Source organism: Crinia signifera, chromosome 3 (genome assembly GCF_055691185.1).
Source record: "Crinia signifera chromosome 3, ASM5569118v1, whole genome shotgun sequence".
In the NCBI taxonomy this organism is placed as follows: Eukaryota; Metazoa; Chordata; class Amphibia; order Anura; family Myobatrachidae; genus Crinia; species Crinia signifera.
The window spans coordinates 255367400-255386774 of NC_139219.1; the positions used below are offsets into that span (position 1 = coordinate 255367400).

The 19375-nt window shown below is 44.6% G+C and overlaps 2 protein-coding genes across 3 annotated transcripts in view; both read left to right on the plus strand.

Annotated features, from left to right (window-relative positions):
• SLC33A1 (solute carrier family 33 member 1) overlaps positions 1-12582 on the plus strand; it is a 28160-nt gene extending 15578 nt beyond the window's left edge. For both annotated transcript variants that reach the window (XM_083177895.1, XM_083177897.1), the window contains exons 4-7: positions 2684-2868; positions 5584-5701; positions 8316-8531; positions 10407-12582. In XM_083177895.1, coding sequence (XP_083034021.1) covers positions 2684-2868; positions 5584-5701; positions 8316-8531; positions 10407-10580 — 693 coding nt within the window. In that variant the 3' untranslated portion in view covers positions 10581-12582. The remainder of the gene's footprint in view (positions 1-2683; positions 2869-5583; positions 5702-8315; positions 8532-10406) is intronic.
• A 4644-nt stretch (positions 12583-17226) lies between these two features.
• MISO1 (mitochondrial inner membrane subdomain organizer 1) overlaps positions 17227-19375 on the plus strand; it is a 40228-nt gene continuing 38079 nt past the window's right edge. Inside the window, exon 1 of the mRNA XM_083177898.1 lies at positions 17227-17405. Within this exon, the coding sequence (XP_083034024.1) occupies positions 17325-17405 (81 nt within the window). The 5' untranslated portion in view covers positions 17227-17324. The remainder of the gene's footprint in view (positions 17406-19375) is intronic.

A 19375-nucleotide genomic window follows, 5' to 3' on the forward strand; every position in this document is an offset into this window, starting at 1 on the left:
ACCTTGTCTGGTTTAAAAAAAAAAAAAACTTGGCTTAGCATTGGTCCCAAGCATAAGGTACCAGTGGCTCAACAACAGATAGGCTACGTCACAATCCAGCTCTCAGTCCAATGGAGAATCTGTTGTATTATTTGAAAATTGTAGTGCACAAGCATCAGCCAAACAGAATGGCCATAAATCACTCCCAAACGGTTTACAAACCTGGTGGGAACTTACCCCAATAGACTTAAGGGCCCCCATACATTAGTCCGATGATTAAGACCTGATTTCCCCCTGCAGCTCCCCGGGAGGGGGACACATGATTAGGCATTGATGTACCAAGTTTTGCATATTATAAATCACATGCGATTTATCATATACAACTCCTGGGGAGCTGCAAGGTGGAGGGAGCGGGGGGGGGGGCAGCGGACATCAAGGGGGTGGGCTGGGGGACACTGTGATGCGGCTGGTGGGGGATGCTGCTAGTAGGCCAGAGGCAGCTGGCGGGGGATACAGAGTCGGCAGTAATGGAGAGCCGGGCAGGGGGAGCTGGGAGCTGTCAGTGCTGGAAAAAAAAAAGCCCATACAATGTATGGGCAGGCTGTGATTGGCTGAGCACTCTCTCAGCCAATTGCTGACTGGCTGAGAGAGCGCTGAGCCAATCACAGGCTGCTCATTCATTTTATGGGCTTTTTCTTCCAGTACTGACAGCTCCCGGCTCTCCGTTACTGCCGCCTCTGTGTCCCCTGCCCGCTGCCTCTGCCCTACTAGCAGTGTCTGCCGCCCCCCTGCTCCCTCCACCTCCCAGGAGCACTGACTGCCTCCCTGCTCCGGCTCCCTTGCCGGCATCCGCCGCCTCTGTGTCCCCTGCCAGCCACCTCACAGGAGTCCCCTGCCCGGCTGCACATAAGATTTAGCAAATCTTATGTGCAGCCAGTCCGACCACCCGACTCCGATCCAATGCGCACGGGACCGTGCATCGGGTCGGACACGGTGTCTAGACATGCAATTTGGCCCGATTTCACTGCTCGATCCATCTGAATCAGGTGAAATCGGGACCAAATCGCATAGTGTATGGGGGCCCAAATGCTGGTGGTTCTACCAAGTACTAGTCTGTAGGGGTTGAATACTTATGCATGCAGTATTTTACAGGGTTATTTTTCAAAGCTGCAGACCATAATGAGTTTAAGAATGCACATTAAGAGTCCATTAGTTTGCAACATAAATACTGCTGAAAAGTAGGGATAATTATCCCTGTTTAGAAATAGTATATTTTCTCTGTCATATATATCTACAGCAACATCTCCTCTCCTCTCATCTCGTATTGTTTGGGTAACTGTATAGTAAGCAAATAAGAGACTTGGCATATTGTTCTAGCAACCATTGTGTTGTGTAACAAAACCAATGCAGGAAAATAAATAAAGACCTATATAATGCCATGTACGTGGCAAGAGTAATCCCTAACAGTTGTTTACCTTGTGCCACTTTACACAATGGAGGGACTTATAAGGGAGTGCTCAGTAACTCTTCCAAAAATACATATCTGTGTAAGAATATTGTTATAACAGCTACTGTGTCTGCAGTTACATATAACACCTTGTGTTCTCCTTAACTAAGCACACAAACTATCTGTAAGTGTGTGTGTGTGTGTGTGTGTGTGTGTGTGTGTGTGTGTGTGTACATACATTACATTACATACATACATACAGGTGTTCAATGGGCGAGAACAAGCAGGTCCTCTCATGTACCCACTCTGTCAGGAACCAGGCGGTACTCAGCAGATTTTTCATAGTATGTGCATAGTAACGCCTCACATGGCATTTTTATCAAGGCACTATGCTATGTAGAATAGTAAATAGTGCTGTCTTAACTTCTAAAGAGTGCATTTAGCTGTGTCTCTGATCCAAGATGCTGGATGCCACATGCAGACGTGGGCGGGTCTATTGAAACTGGACAATGTGCACATCGATACTAAAAAATGGCCAGTTGCTATTAAATTAACTGTATCACCACAGTATTAGATCTTGCCTGTATTTATAGAAAATAAATTACCAAGTACAGGTATTTAGGAAAAACTGCTAAATGTTTGTACAGTCAGTGTACAACATATATGGATATTGCAGGTAACCCTAATAGCTTGATGTCCATGTCTCCTTGTCGGAGCACATGTGTATTCATTACTGACTGACATATTTTATATCCTCCACTGGTAGTGAGCATTTCACATGTGATACTGTGAGGAGATCTGAAACACACATGCACTGTTCGGCCCAGGTTCCCTGAGCACTAGAGATGGAAAACACAGGTCTAACCTATTGCATAACCAAGCATCAGAAATAATAGGTGATTTTATAAGAAACTGGCACCTAGGAAAAAAATGATGTTACCTACAGAATCCCAGCACATTCTTCTGTCATTTCTTTCAGTGCAGTTTCAAAAATGAAAAGAAATACTTGTTTTTATGTATCTGAGTGTTCAGAAATGTTTTCCTTCCATGCTGTAAATCGTTCTGTTCCTGTGTGCCACCATATATACATCATGTAATTATCCTATATGGGTATCTAAGTATGTTTTTTGTGAGTATTAGATCTGTGAATGTAATTTTACCAATAAATGCTGTTTTTATATGCCTGTAATGCGACTTTGAGTCCAGCTAGAGAAAGCCCTATCCTAACTAAAATTATTATTATCATTATAATTACAGATTGGATTTTCAGCAGCTGATGCGGTTACTGGTCTGAAACTGGTAGAAAGGGGAGTTCCCAAGGAACACTTGGCTCTTCTGGCTGTTCCAATGGTACCGTTGCAAATATTACTGCCTCTCATAATCAGCAAATACACAGCTGGACCCAAACCACTGAACATCTTCCACAAAGCCATGCCTTTCAGGTCGGTGTGCAACTCACAGTGTAATCCCAAGTGTACTGCTGCGAAAAATTATTCCTTTCCTTATACTTTTAATATGAAGTAGAATACTTATGTTGTCATTTATAGGTGTATTATTGGTTACAGATCTACAATATGATTTCAGATTCTTCAAACCTACATCCGTTTGATAGATGGCTGTCTGTTTCCCGCATTCTGGGCCACTTCTTGGCATTCATAGCATGCCACTAAGCTGCCATACTGCACTAAAGAGAAGAGGTCGCCCTGACCATGCAGCTTCTCTGTCCAGCATAGCAGCTCACTGGTGAAAGCTCCACTTCCAGTCTACTAGCGAAGTGGTTCATATTGACACTGTTGTTTGGAATCATGGCAGTTTCATTAGGTGAAACCACCATTTTTAATGAAGTGAAGCTTCCCCTTCGTTGGATTTCCATTCTGCATGGGTATTATTATTCTGTATACTCTGGAGAGACCACGAACTACCACCAAAAAAGAGATGTATGGCTATACTTGGCTCAGGCACTTATTGTGGACGTGGGATTATGGTTTGCATCAAGATACTATGTTGACCGCTTAACCCCTGCTCCGGCCGCTCACTGTATTCAATGTTCCGGGGGAACCCTAAACAGCAAGATTCACGGCTAATGCAGTGAGCCCCCTGCATTTAGCCGCAAGCCTTGCTGTTTTGGCGGCTGCACACACTGTTTCCACATTGCTGTAAAAACCCAGAGCCGTGGAATCGGCATGTGCAGTTGAATACTGACCATGCAAGCTGTGACAGTGAGCAGGCAGCCCTGCTGGCTGTCACCGCTCACAAAAAGCAATGAATACACCCCATTATGTTGTGTAGGAATGGGCATCATATAGCGGGCATTGTACTGTGATGGACATGAGACTATATGTAGTAATGGGCAACATATGGTGGAATTGGCAACATATTGTGGAAAGAGGACAGTGGTGGGCTTGAAGTTATGCAGACACCTTTGTGTGAAGTGACCATTAAAATATGATAAACAGTGGACTATTATTGTGGGAAATGTATGGCGGGTTGTGCTTCATGTTTCAGGCAAGGACATGGGCTGAGCACAGCTATATGAGGTGAGAATGGGACTTTAATGTACATTCTTCACTTTTTTACTTTTCAATTAGCAATTTCGTTCCATAAAATCTTTCTTCTTTTTGCTCACGTCCTGTAAAGGTGCTAGCAAGTATAAGCATTACTCTATCCACTGTCATTCCTGGAAATTATAAGAGTGAACATTGTGGTTAATAGAATCTCTTCCTAAATGTATTATCTTTTTGCTTTATCGTGCAGTTTATATCTATTTTTACTGCAGGGGCAGATTTATTAAGCTCGGTGAAGTGATAAAGGGTCTGGTTTTTATCACCGGCCTATCGGCTACTACCTGTCTTTTTTTCAAACCAAGCCTGTAACTTTACAGTTATGAGCTGATTGGCTGGTGATAAAAACCAGACACGTTATCACTTCGCCTAGCTTAATAAATGCGCCTCATTGCTGTATTGCATATGGAAGTTAATAAGTGTCTGCATTTTCCTGTGTTCCTATTTATGATCTTATTTATTCAGACTTTCCATGTTTTTCACTGTATCATCCTGTCTTCAGCTGATAAGGAGAGCAGTTATGTCCTGCCTACTAATCGGCACCCACATATTTCTGTGCAAGTGCCAGCACTCTTACACCTGACCGGCTGCACTGGGCATGCCCCAGAGCTCGCTATTATAGCAAGATCTCATGGGCAGCTCGGAGCCGGCAGCAGGGACATCCTTGTTCCTGGTGGGGAGAGACTGGCAAACCAGATGGGGGCCGGACGGGGTCCCGACAGTTGGGGTCCCGACAGGCATTCACCCGACATCGGGAGCCCGACTGTCAAAACACCGACAGCCGGGTTCCCGACTGCCACCTGCTATTTTCCCTCGTGGGGGTCCACGACCCCCATAGAGAGAGAATAGAATAGGTGGCTCGCTATGCGCAGCGTGGCGAGCGCAGCGAGCCCACAGGGGGCTTAGTTGCGCTCACCATGCTGTCTGGGTCCGGCCAGTCGGGATAATGACTGTCGGGATCCTGACTGTCGGACCCCTATACCACACCCAACCAGATGGAGCGGTTTTTACTAACGATATATATCTGACATGCATTAATACATCACCTGCACTGCTAACTATGTGAGGATTATCAACCACAGCGCCAGAGTGGTAAATAGTGGGCTTCCCTGAACGCACTCTAAGAACAAAATTAGTACATTAAAGAAACCCAGAAAAAAAAGAAAACTTTTAACAAACATTAAGGCCCCCATACACTTATCCAATTTCACCTGATTCCAAAGGATCGGGACGTGAAATTGGGCCAAATTGGATGTGTTGGTCGCATTCAATACATTGCATGTCAAAGGAGCGCATGCGGTTTAATGCATGCAATCTTGCCAACAGTGATTATTTTCCTTCACCAAGTGCTTGAACATGTGAATATTTCTTCTGGATTAAGACTTTGTTAAATCAATGTTGGCATTTGCAAAAATGTTTAGAATGAAACCTGTTGTAGGCATGACTTACAGATGGAGCCAGGCTTAGGTGGCACTCATGGCTGCACCAAACAGGCACTATCAGCGGTGATATAGCCACGATGAGCGAGACGCCCAACTCACTCCAATATAATGCACATCATTTTGTTTTTTGTTTTTCTTCCAATTTCTCTTTAAGGTTGCTTATGGGCCTGGAATTTGCCTTTTTAGTTTGGTGGACTCCAAAAGTAAGCCACGATGGAGGGTTTCCAATTTACTACTATGCTGCTCTGTTGCTGAGCTATGCCTTACATCAGGTGACTATACGTTAATTCCCATTATCCATCTTCAGTCTCACAGACTCTGTATTCAGGTTTTGCACTGTTTGTTTAAAAAAAATGATTATATTCATTTCAAATGCCAATTCTGAAAGTGTAGTGTTAGCTGTTGTTACTCTACCTTCCGTTTCATGTTATTGTAAGTCATTTTTCTCTCTTGTGTCCAATAACCTCCATCTCTCTCCTTAATTGTTGCCCCCCACAAAGCTCATTCCTTGCTACCCTTCCCTCCCTGCACATCGTATTGCCTACTTCTCTCCCCACTCCATGCATACTACTTTTGGTACTTATATGTTAGTTGGGTGCCCACTATAGTAAGTACGCTCATACCCCCACTATCCATGTCGGCACGGAGTTGATTTTATATAGTGTGGCGAGCCACCGAGCCCGAAGTGTGGCGAGAGTAGCGACGCGTAAAACTAAGCAAATAGCTTAGTGGGCGCCCAACTAATTCCCCTACTGGTCTCACCCCATGCACCTCTCACTATTGCTTCTTCTCTAACTCCCTCTCCCCAATTCGGTCACTCACCTAGCACCTCTCTTCATATGGGGTACACATATCTCAGATCGGGTTCTAGTGCCAGGGCAAGAGGTGATTGCAGTTTGTCTTGGTAGAATGCGTGAGCCAAATCACAGCTCACAGATGAGCAACCAATTTGAAACCGTTGCAGTGATCTAGTCTGTGACTACTCCTGATTGGCTGCGGATCAGGGTGCAGTGAACGTGCTGTCATCTGCCCTGGCACTGGGACCTAATCATTGCTGGCGGCACATCTCCGCTGCTGTTGGTGTTCTGATGGCACTGGACACCATTTTCCATCCCAGCTTCGATGGCTCGAAGTGGAAAGATGGAAGTATTGGTATGTCATAAATTCCAGATACCTGAAGAGTGCAGGAATTGGAGAACCATACTGTAATAGTGTTCATTCTAGCACCCACCATCTTTGAAAACCCATGCAGTTCCCGTTCCCTGCCTGGGGTGTCACTGTCTGCTGTGGTGTTTCTAGCACAGGTCTGGTTTGCATATCAGTGCTGATATACAGACCACACTGTGCTAGAAGCACTACAGTAGACAGCGACACCCCAGGCAGGGAAGAGGAACAGCATGGATTTTCAAAGATGGCGAGTGCTAGAATGAACACTATGTAAACACCACTAAATGATGTCTCCCTATTTAAAACTTTTAGTATTTTGTTTTATGCAGTCTTTATTCAAAAATTCCTTAAAATGAGAGAATCTACGGTACTTATGTAGTATCTGGGCTGCCGATTTCTAAATCGGGTCGGATCGGGAGATCGCATCGCATCGCATGCGACCATGCGATTCGATGCGATGCGATGCGATGACCCGATTTTTCCATAGGAATCAATGTTAAAATGGACTGAGTCCATTTTAACATGGAATTCAATGGGAAAAATGGGTCCTTTTCATACCCCTACTATCCAAGTGGGCATGGAGTTGGACATAAACCTGTGGCGAGCGTAGCGAGCCACCGAGCCCGAAGCGTGGCGAGCGAAGCGAGCCCCGCGAGGGGACGAATACCGTCCCCTCGCGGGGCTCGCTTCGCTCGCCACGCTTCGGGCTCGGTGGCTCGCTACGCTCGCCACAGGTTTATATCCAACTCCATGCCCACTTGGATAGTAGGGGTATGAAAAGGACCCATTTTTCCATAGGAATCATTTTAACATTGATTCCTATGGAAAAATCGGGTCATCGCATCCGATATCGGATGCGATGCGATGCGATGCGATATCGCATCGCATCGCATCTGATTGTATGCCTTAACTTAAGGCATACAATCAAAAAATCGGCAGCCCAGATACTACATAAGTACCGAATCTACTTTAAGTTCTAATAATGGAGATGGTCTATTCCATATTTTGGAAAATGTATAATTTTATGCCATAAAAAATATAAATTTTCAAGTGTTCACAGAGCTGCACGCCCGACTTCTCACGGTCTGTTAGCAACCTGTGACTAATTATAGATGGCGGATGTCCAGCAGACCTATGGCACCACTTAGCTGCATGCAGCAAAATACACCAGTTTTCTAATTAACTTGAACTTGCAAGCTGGACGGTGAGCAGTTTGTGCTCACATCCACAGGGTGGGCAGGGTGCTGATCACTAAGGAAGGCATATTTTAAATTAGAAGGGCAAAATGTTTGGTTGTGATTCTGCAACAATATATACTAAAGTGTGGCTTAGTACTATATATACTACTTAAATCATTACCATTCAACTGTCATTTCCCTGAAAGCTCCTTCAGGGCCCCACAGTCTTTCCCACAAGTCCTCAGACCACTCCTGCTCCTCCAGTGCCCACCATACCACAACGGGTATGGGGGGGGGGGACGGACTGACTAAGTTAATTACTCCCCTTTGTCTTTTACATTGGATTACAAATCATTTGTATGTCTGTTTCCTATACTATGGTTTAGATATGAAATTGGATTGTGAATAATTATTTCTTAAAAAATAATAATTTTACTTATTTGTATAAAAATAAACTAGCTCCTCTCCCAAACCATTTACGAAAACCATGAAGATATTAGTATGAAACATTGCTTATGGCAAATGTTCTCTTGTTTTCCAGATTACGTTATATAGTATGTTTGTGGCAGTCATGGCTTTCAATGCCAAAGTTAGTGACCCCCTGATTGGAGGAACCTACATGACCCTTCTAAACACAGTGTCTAATCTTGGAGGGAACTGGCCATCTACAATGGCCCTTTGGTTTGTGGATCATCTGACAAGTAAAGAGTGTGTTGGGTCAGAGGGTCAGAGCTGCGCTGACCACGAAGCTGCTGAGGTAAATGGCTATATAATCCTTCACCTATAAATGTAATTTCTTGTAACATGTGTTACAGCTTATACCAGTTATAATACATATGTTCCAAAACAGCATAAGTGTTACAGCATATACAAGTTATATCACAGGTGTTTCAGAGCTGGATTACTTGTTCCAGCATATACAAGATGTATTATAGGTTTTCCAGAACTGGAATATGTTTTACAATAACTATATAACAGTTATATTACAGGAGTTTCAGAACTGGAATATGTTGTACAACATACGCCAGTTATATTACAGTTGTTCCAGGATTGAATTGTGTATTACAGTATATATCTGTTATATTGCAGGTGGTACAGAACTATAGTATGTGTTAGGTTTAAACTGTGGGACAGGAGGGTTAGGCTAGACACCAGGGGGAGGTTAGACTGCGTGAAAGAAGGGTTAAGCTAGACACCAAAGTTAGATGAGGGTAATGCAGCCCACACACGCACCGATTCCAGCGTGCGTTGTGGGCTTAACTAGCACACACAGCATCGCATCGTATGCCTTGTGCATACGATGTGCATGCGATGCTGTGCTAGAAAAAGCCGGTACAAAAAGTATGTGCAGCACATACTTTTTGTACTGTGCGATGAGGTGCCGCGGGAGCGCGCTCCTCATCGTACAGCATCTCACCGCCCGCATCGGTGCGTGTGTGGCCTGCATCAGGCTGTGGGACAGGAAGATGGGCTAGACACCGGGGGGAGGTTGGGGTTAGTCTAGACACCAAGGGGAGGTTAGGCTTAAACTGTGGGGGAGGAGGGTTAGGTTAGACACCATTAGGAGGTTAGGGTTAGGCTGTGGAAGTTTAATACATTGTCGATTTTTTTTTTTTCACACTTCATTCTGCATCCAGATGTTTTCCCATTATAAAGTCTACAACTCGCAAATGTAAAAGTAACAGATAATGCAATCCTATCATACTGCTTTTATTATGCACATTAAATGCAATCTCCTAGTATTCCACAATTATGTTTAATCTGTCTTCAATATTGTAGAGAAACCAAAGTGAAATGTATCCTATTGGATATTAGCCCAGATCTTTGTGACAATGGAAGGTCATGTGAGTGTGAGAACGAACGGAAAGACTACTTCAGGGGTTGCCAAACCGGTCCTCGATATTTACTAACGGCCATGTTTTCCAAATCACCTAGCTGGAGCACAGCTGTAGTTATTACTAAAGGTGCCCATACATGGTACAATTATTGTATACAATATTGTATCTCATTGCATTGCATAGGTTATGCAATGCAATGAGATGAGATCTAGTACAAAAAGTATGTGCAGCACATACTTTTGAGCTGTGCGATGGGAGCGCGCACCTCATCGCACATAACAATTGTACCGTATATGGGCACCTTACCGGTCACATTTTCAAACATGCTGCATTCATTCTTACGGTGCCCATACACGGTACAATTTAACAGATGCGATGCGCACTCCCATGCACATCACACAGCACAAAAAGTATGTGCTGCACATACTTTTTGTACTAGATTGCATCTCATTGCATTGCAAAACGTATGCAATACGATCTAGTCCAAATTGTATACAATAATTGTACCGTGTATAGGCACATTTACTATAGATCCACAGGTTGCCTGAAAAAAATTAACTGTTGGTAGATATTGAGGACAGGTTTGGCCACCCCTGGATTATGGCCTCCGGTCCTCCCACTATTTTAAAGAGGTTAATCAAATGGTGATTAAGACTAAATCATGGGCCGGAACTTACATTCTCCAGTAACATTGCATAGAAAGGCACAGAAAGTAGCATTTTATTTGAATATGATTTCTACTATACCCTATGATTTCATGCTTTCCTCTTTCTTCTTTTACTGCTATTTTGCAGTCATGTTTAAAATTAGGTGGCACGTGTGTGACTACACTAGACGGTTATTTTGTGGAGGCTATTGTGTGTGTGGTCATCGGCTTCAGCTGGTGGTTGTTTCTGGGACCAACGTTTAAGAAACTGCAGGATGAAGGCCAGTCTGCGTGGAAGTGCCGACGGAGGAGTTTCCGTTAAACCTATATTGGAGAACGTGGATTGCCTGCACTCGTGTCTGCCAGAGAAGAGTGGATCACACAGTGCCATACTCTGCCCAGAAAATGGAACATAGTCCAAATATTGTGTCGGTATCATTAAATGGGACTACCACAAAGCTTGGGTAATTTCTGTTCCATATATCTCATTCATATCTGTACATTTGCCTGCTGTGCATATATCACAGGCAAAGAGATTGTAACTAGAAGAGAAAAGCAGCAGTTACAGGAATTGATTCAACGTGATTTAAATACTGTAGAATTCATTCCAATGTAAACAGTGCAAACTTGTCATTAGGATTGATTATCTATAGCCTCTCTTTTCCTCCACCAGTCTTACCCCCTGCATGTGCCAACAAACTTAGCATTTCATGAGGAGTTCATTATCAACCTTCTGTCCAGCAGCAGCCATTCAGGGGACTTATTTCTTTTCTTCCTCGTATTGAACCGTACAGTAACTGTTCTTTAGTTTCTACATATACAATGAGTAAACCTTCCTTTTTAGTTATTACAAGCCATTGGCAATATCTCCTTATGAGGCAGTAGCATAACAATGAGCATTGTACTGTTGCATTCTAGGTCTTGTAGTTAAATGTGTCCGCAGCGGAATGGTGAAAAAAAAAATCCCAGAGATTTCAGTTTGCATCACAATTCTGTTATAAAAAACGCATGTTTGGGGCTTACAGACATGCCTATACTTCAGTAGCATTAAAGCTTGGGTTTATGAGCTGCTAGAATGTCTTATGTTGATCTTGGTGGGCCTGTGTTTACGCAGCTGTGTTACTTGCTAGCTGAAACATTAAATGGGGTGTATGCATCAGAAGCATGGGAAATGGTTGCCGGATGACGCTCTGACAGTGGGGATCCGGACAGTCAGTATCCCAACGTTGGGATCCTGATTGCGGTGTTCCGACAAGGGATCCCGACTTACAGGGGCTATTCTGCCTTGTGGGGGCCCACGACCCCCATAGAGGGAGAACAGAACCTGTGGCGAGCGCAGCGAGCCACCAGGCCTGCCGCGTGGAAAGCGCAGAGAGCCCGCAAGGGGCTTCTTTGCACTCACCCCATGTCGGAGCACCGGCAGTCGGGATCCCCACTCTCGGAGCCCCATACCACACCCTGGGAAACAGTCTGTGTTCCAGCAGCAAGAAGATCCCGTAAACATTAATAATATGAATTAATAGTAGAGGTCAGCTTCTTTTTATCAGCACATATTTATTTTTTTAAGATCTTACGGTATTCCAATTTATATATTATTATTTTTCCCTTACTGTGAGATAATATCTGACTGATATGACTCGGTGGTCTGGGACTATAAAACTGGCCACAACATATTACAGTAGTCCCAAACTCACTGACAAATACTTGGCAAAAGGAGGCTCAAAAAAAAAAAAAGTATACAATATGTATTATTATAGATGGTACGGTAGCCTAATGATACCACATGCTGGAAACGTCCACTGTAACTGCTCTCGTTTATATATCTGGTATTTGTGATTTACAGAGCAGAACAGAAAACGCTGTCCTTAATGGCAGCTAAAAATATATAGTATTGAGCACAAGAAGGTAGATTCTTCTTATTACCGTGATTTTCATAAGTTTATGAAATTTTTCATATATGTATGTTCTAGGTCAGTCCTATTTTCCAGTTTGTACTATAGACATTATACCCTGAGTTTCCATTTATCATCATGGTCTGGGACCAGATACTCCAAAGGTTATTTTATTATCATTTCTGTGCTTTTGTAAGCTTTTAAAAATATTTATGAGATAAAACAACGATCTTATAACGCAGTATATCAATTTCTTTGTTTGAAAAAAAATCTTTTAATTATTAAATTGAACTTTTTGTATAAACAGGAATCATTAGTTATATGGTCTATTTTCCTAAAGTACTTGATCGACTGTAAACTTCAAATCTAAAAGGGTGAATCTTTGTTCTTACAGTGAAAATGAACTATTAAAGAAAAACAAAGATTATCATTCATTTGTGTTCTGTTTGTGTTTGCCTATTTTTATTTTTTATATAGTTCTACTGGCATGTGTTTGATTTCTGTTTATTAGCATTAACATACCGTGACTTTGGGACAGATTTATCATGCTTCAAATTGGAATCTGTTGAAATTGGCCCAAATCGGATCTGTGTATGGTCCCTTTAAATACACATATTACATTTGTCACACCTGCAGTGCTACTTGGTTTTGTCCATTTGAGAACGATTTGGCTTTTGTGATTAACTTTGAATTAGGCCCTAAATTTGGGGGGGGGGGGGGGGGGGTAGACATGCACTCCTCAAAACTCTATAGCAAGCGGAGGGTACTACCTGAGATTGGTGTAAGAAACCATACAGATGTCCTCATCGGTAATTGAATACCCCAAAAATGATTGTGTTAAATAAATACAGCAGAATAGGCTGTATATAAACCTTTGTTTCACTTTACATACACTTATCAGGGTGAAACTAGTATACTATAGATTACAATGTAAAAACATTTATTTCATACAATTAAAACCTATACTGAACACAAAGTTGACCTCATCCATAAGGAGGTACAGACACTATCTTTTACATGGTCATACCTAATTTGTGAACTCTCACAAGCAGGTTCCTCTTTCCTCATGCATCATCTTACATAATTATACCATCATCCACATCACCTAGAAACAGAAATGAACCTTTGCACCATTCAATGCAATAGTGAAACTTGTAAATAGTAGGTATAGGTGCAAAAATATGCTTTGTGCCCCCTCCTCTCCCTATCATAATATAGCTGATGGCAGAGAGTGAGGGGGACTGGTGAAGGCAAATGGTGACCGAGGTAGTTGGGAACAGTGAGATGATGACAGGAAGAGGCAGTAGGGGACTATTAGAGAGTGGCAGGCAATGGGTGATGCTATGGAGACTCAGTGGGTGACAGATGTAGAATGCCAGGCAGATGGGTGACTTAAGTTGGTGATTAAGAGACAGTGGGTGACAGGAATAGGATGCCAGGCCATAGCTGACAGAGAGGGTGAAGGTGACATGGAGGATGGAGAAGCTGACTGGAAAAGGCAGTGGGTGATGAGTAGAGGGTGACTGGAAGAAGTGGCTGACCAACAAAGAGTGATGATGAAAGGTAGTGGGTGTCAAGAAAAGAATGCTAGGCATTGGGTGATGGAGAGAAATAGGTGGCAACAGGTAGGAAGGGACATGGAGTGGTTGATGGATAGAGACAGTGGGTAACATGAATAGGATGCCAGGCAGTAGGTGTCAGAAAGGCCATGGGTGACAGGGATAGGATGGCAGGCAGTGAGTGATAACGAGAAGCAGTGGGTGATAGAGGCTGTAGTTGTCAGGAATAGTATGCCAGGCAGTGGGTGACAGGTGATAGTAGGGTGAGAGAGTATAGCAGGGACAGGGACGGATACAGAGGGGGGCGGAGAGGGCGATTTCCCCCCCCACACACACTTATGCCATCAGCCAGGGTAAACAAACGCTCTTTAAAGTCCTGCTCCCTCCCAGCTTTTGTCAGTGTCAGTGAGCTGAGCTCCCAGACGCAGGTCACATTAAATTCTTCTATCGCAGTTAATCAGCAGTCTTTCATCTATCCTGTCATTACACTCACAGCTGCTGCTCCCTGACTTGTGCAGCGTGTGCTCTGGACAGGGCATGTCATCCCTCTCCCCAAATACGGGATAATGTGTATATACAGCTACCTGGATATATGTGTGTGTGCAGGTGATAGCTGTGCAGCCCTGACAGTGCTCCCTTTGGGCCTTATTCAGATCTGAGCTCAGTACAAATTTGTTCGGAAAATGGGCAAAACCATGTGCACTGCAGGAGGAGCAGATGTAACCTGTGCAAAGAGGGTTAAATTTGGGTGGGGTGTGGTGAAACTGAAATCTAAATTGCAGTGTAAAAATAATGCAGCCAGTATTTACCCTGCACAGAAACAAAATAACACAAACAAATCAAACTCTCTTTGCACAGGTTACATCTGCCCCACCTGCAGGCACATGGTTTTGCCTATTTTTCAAACAAATTTGTACTGAGCTCAAATCTGAATAAGGCCATTTATTACTGGTCACTACCACCCTGATTATTTACAGTAATAATGTCCTTTTCCCACAGAGCCCTGTCTTCCCCAGTCCAGCACCAGCTGGTTTGCTCCAGGTTAGCACACCCTAACACTTTATTAACTCTTATTTTTCCTATCACATTGTATATATTTTGTATTTTAATCCCACCTTCACTTCCCTACATAGCACTTAGTGCTTCTTATTAACCCTTACTAATTTTCATTTGTGTGCTGCCCTGGGGTACTCAGCCTGTGCCGGCACGTTGGGGGCCCACACCCCAGACCCATACCCAGTATTAGGGACCCCCAGTGACAGAGAGGCCTTGACGTACGGCCTGGGGGCTTAGCCCTATATCTGCAGACATATGCAACCAAGATCTCTGTATTATCTGATTAATATGTAGTTATTTTCTCACTCCGTGTGCAATTGGGATACAAAATGTTTTTTTTTTTCCTAGACAGGATTACCCCTCCCTTTTGGCACCTGAATGACACACCTCTGATTGAGCAGCTTACCAACAAACGTGTTGTGCACATGGTTTTGCCTATTTTTCAAACAAATTTGTACTGAGCTCAAATCTGAATAAGGCCATTTATTACTGGTCACTACCACCCTGATTATTTACAGTAATAATGTCCCTTTCTCACAGAGCCCTGTCTTCCCCAGTCCAGCACCAGCAGCCACACACTCTCTGCTGAAACTCATGTACTCAGCATCTAACAGAAGACATTTAAATATTCCCTCTGGACACAACCACTGCTCTGCCTCCTGGGGGCATCACCAGGCCCTCCTCGCTAATACAAGCCTGTCGCACTGGCCATACCTCACCCGTCCACCATGGTACTGTCCTCAGATGCCAGGTCCCCCCTGGAAGTTAATGAGGTTGCTAAGCTACAGAAATGTCTGCTACAGGGAGGTAAAAGTACCCGTTCCAATCATAGCTGTTCATGTTGTAGTATTGATTCATGGGTAACAGACAAAATAGGGTACTTGTTTCCTAGCATGGCGCCAGCGATTTTAATTGCATCCATCGGGACCCAAAAAATCGGGTCCATCGCATGCAACCAAATTGCATGCAATGCGATCAACACAATTTTTTACATTGGAATCAATGTAAAATGGTCCCTGAGACCCGATTTTACATTGGCCCCAATGTAAAATGCCCTCCAGACCCCAATTTTCATTGTATACCCACCCTCATGGGTGAAATGCCCCCCCCCCCCCATTGTTAACGTCACCCCACGATCAACGCCAACCCGAAGCGTGGCGACGTACGCGTCCTCCGACCTTTTCATACCCCCACTATCCACGTTGGCGTGAAGTTGATTTTATATAGTATGGCGAGCGCAGCGAGCCACCGAGCCCGAAGCGTGGCGAGAGCAGCGAGCCACTGCGAGTGGATGCGCATTACTTCACAGGTATTAAGCGTCTCCACTCGGGGCTCGCTGCGCTCGCCACACTGTATAAAATCAACTCCACACCGACGTGGATAGTGGGTGTATGAAAAGCTCGTAGGACCTGTACCGCCGCCCCTCGTGGGCTCGCTACGCTTGCCATGCTTCAGGTTGCTGTTAATCGTGGGTTGCCGTTAACAATGGGGGGGGGGGCATTTAACATTGTTCCCTATGTAAAATTGCGTCAGTCGCATTATAATGGCCTGCGATGGACGCGATCAACGCGATTTTGTAATAGCCAGATAATTTAACATTGAACCCTATGTAATATCGCGTTGATCGCGTCGGTCGCATTGTGTTCCATTATAATGGCATGCGATGGACGCGATCAACGCGATTTTGTAATAGCCAGATAATTTAACATTGAACCCTATGTAATATCGCGTTGATCGCGTCGGTCGCATTGTGTTCCATTATAATGGCATGCGATGGACGCGATCAACGCTATTTTCTCAGTGCCGGCAATAAAGGCTAAAAATAGCCAAATATCGCGTCGGTCGTGGCCATCGCATACCTTAACTTAAGGTATGCGACGGGCGCCGTGCTAGGAAACAAGTACCCAAAATAGTGACAGCTGGGGTGATTTAGGAGTAACAGGGCCCAATAAGGGGAGGAGTCAGGACTGGAAAGGGGAGGAGTCATGACTGGAAGGGGAGGAGTGTCAAATTTAACCGTAAACTGCCCCCCTAGAAGAAAGGTGGTCTAGATCCGCCACTGCTCAGGGACAGTACAAAACTACTTCACTACCTTGTATCCTCCAATGTCCTGCATTGTTTTGCACTTTAGTTCTTATGTTTGCTGCAAACAGTTTGGATTGTAAATATGAGCTTGCTGTATGGTGCTGCGGATCACTAGTGCACATATATAGCTAACGGATATAACAATACATTTCATGGTCTAACCATGAAAATATTGAATGCTTGCTCAGTAATAATGCATATCGGCAGAGAGAAAACTTTTAATGATCTGCATGTGTACTACTGTGCACTGCTGTGTGAAGAATTACAATACGTGTCAGACAGCTGGAATGCGCATGCGCCACGGGTTATCACCAGCTGCTGAATCCCGATTTGTCAGAGTTCTGTGTACACTGGGGCTGCTGCGTGCGCAGTGTGTGTATAGGAATCGGATGCGCCTGTGCTGGAGAGCAGCAGAGCCGGCGCGACGCGCTGCGGCTGAGTGACCTGAGTCTGACAACCCCCAGCCGACGCAGCATGGCGCCTAGCAGTGACCCAGCCGATAACGTGATCTCCAGGGCGTCCCAGCTGGCTGATTCGCATTTATACTTAGTGCGGGTAGGCAGCTTGTCACCATGCTTACACTTGTGCTGGGAGGAGCAGATCATATGTAGCAGGCTTCCTGTACTGGCCTGGGCTGTAGCCATTATCGTAGTAGTATAAGGCAGGATCTGTGCTGAGCGTCCCCTGGTGCTGCATGAGTGTATTACTCAGTCCTCAGCCTCATTCCTTTCTGCCACTCATAATAGTCTTCTACTCTTCAAAACTGCAACACAAGGGTCTTATGGTAGTGGGCAAAGCAGAAACCATATTGGTACTTCCTCATTTTTGCGGCCACCGCTTACGCTATGGAACGTTGTGTAAGGCGCAACACCCTGGGTCCACACCACCCTCCTGTGTCCACACCACCTTCTATTACCTTTAGTAAAGTGGTGAGCAGATCGAGCCCGAAGCGTGGCGAGCGGATGATGGTCCTATAAAGTATTCTGAAAGCGGCGTAACTGGCGTAAGCGTTGGCCGCAAAGATTAGAAAGTACCACCATATTCTTGCTGGTGCGGGTGATTAGTTGCCACTAGGTTGGAACAATATGATCAACAAGCACAGGGGCGTAACCAGAACTTTGTGGGCCCCATAGCAAAATCTTGAAAGGGGCCCCCCACCACCAAAGGGTTTCTTGGAAAAAATAGGGAATGAGAGAGAGTCAAGAAAGTGGGAGTATGTCTGGGGGAAAGAGAGAAATGGATGAGATTGGGAAGTGAGAGGGAGGGTGTCAGAGAGTGGGAGAATCAAGAGAGCATGCCGGGTATAAGGGAGATAGAGATTGTCTGGGTAGAGAGAGAGAGACCATGTCTAGGAGTAAGATGTCCGTCAGTGTATTAAAGACTGTCCCAGGGGCCAAATATAGGTGGTTCTACACTTAAGGTGAAAGAGGGGGGGCGCTCTCAGATGCTGGGAGGAGGGCAGAGGTGGGACAGAAGGTGACAAATGAAAATGGAAGGATGTTTGTTGGCAGAAGAAAAGGGAAAGGGGCAGATAGTGGCACATAGAAGTAGTGGGAAACTGCTTTATCACATAGAAAGCTGTCACAATCCAGGGGAGGTTGGCAGGAACACACAGGTGAGGAGGGTGAGGGCAAAACACGTGACATACAGGAGGGGGAAGTGGCACCTTTAGATACAGTGCCCACAACCCCCCACCCCCAGCTGGTTACCTGCTAAGCATGGTGTGGGAGATATTATTATTATTATAATTTTATTTATAAGGCGCCACAAGTGTTTCGCAGCGCCGTACAAAGGAACAATAGAGGGAGACAAAGCTTGGCATAACATTGAATAAATAACAAGAATACAGTACAAATAAAGAGCGCCACAGTTCAATACACATTACAGCTTGGATATAAGTAGTGAGGACTCAGTCAACATACAACTAGAGGCTAGATGCCAATGATGGAGATGAGTATGCGGACAAAGATGGTCACTGAGTGTTGGAGTATAGGAGAGCTGTGAGTGACATGTGAAGAGAAGAGGGCTTTGACAACAGGAGGGAAGAGGGCCCTACTCGGAGGAGCTTACAATCTAGTAGGAAGGGGAGACAGACAGATTACAAGAGGTGCAAACAAGTGGGTGGTGGTTAGATAGCAGGATGTAAACAGGCAAGGGGTCGGAGAACCATCTGGTTTATGCAGTGGAAGGGTATGCTTTGATGAATAGGTGAGTTTTCAGTGCCCGTTTGAAGCTTTGCAAGGTCGGGGAGAGTCTAATGGAGCGAGGGAGTGCGTTCCACTGAAGGGGTGCAGCACGGGCAAAGTCCTGTACTCAAGCATGGGAAGCAGTGATCAGGGTGGAGGAGAGACGACAGTCGTCAGCCGACCGTAGAGGGCGGGAGGGTGTATGAATGGAGATGAGGTTAGAGATATATGGAGCAATGGAATTAGAGATGGCCCTGTATGTGAGTGTGAGGTGTTTGAAGAGGATTCTGTAGGGGAATGGAAGCCAGTGCAGATTTTGATGAAGGGGAGTGGCAGAAT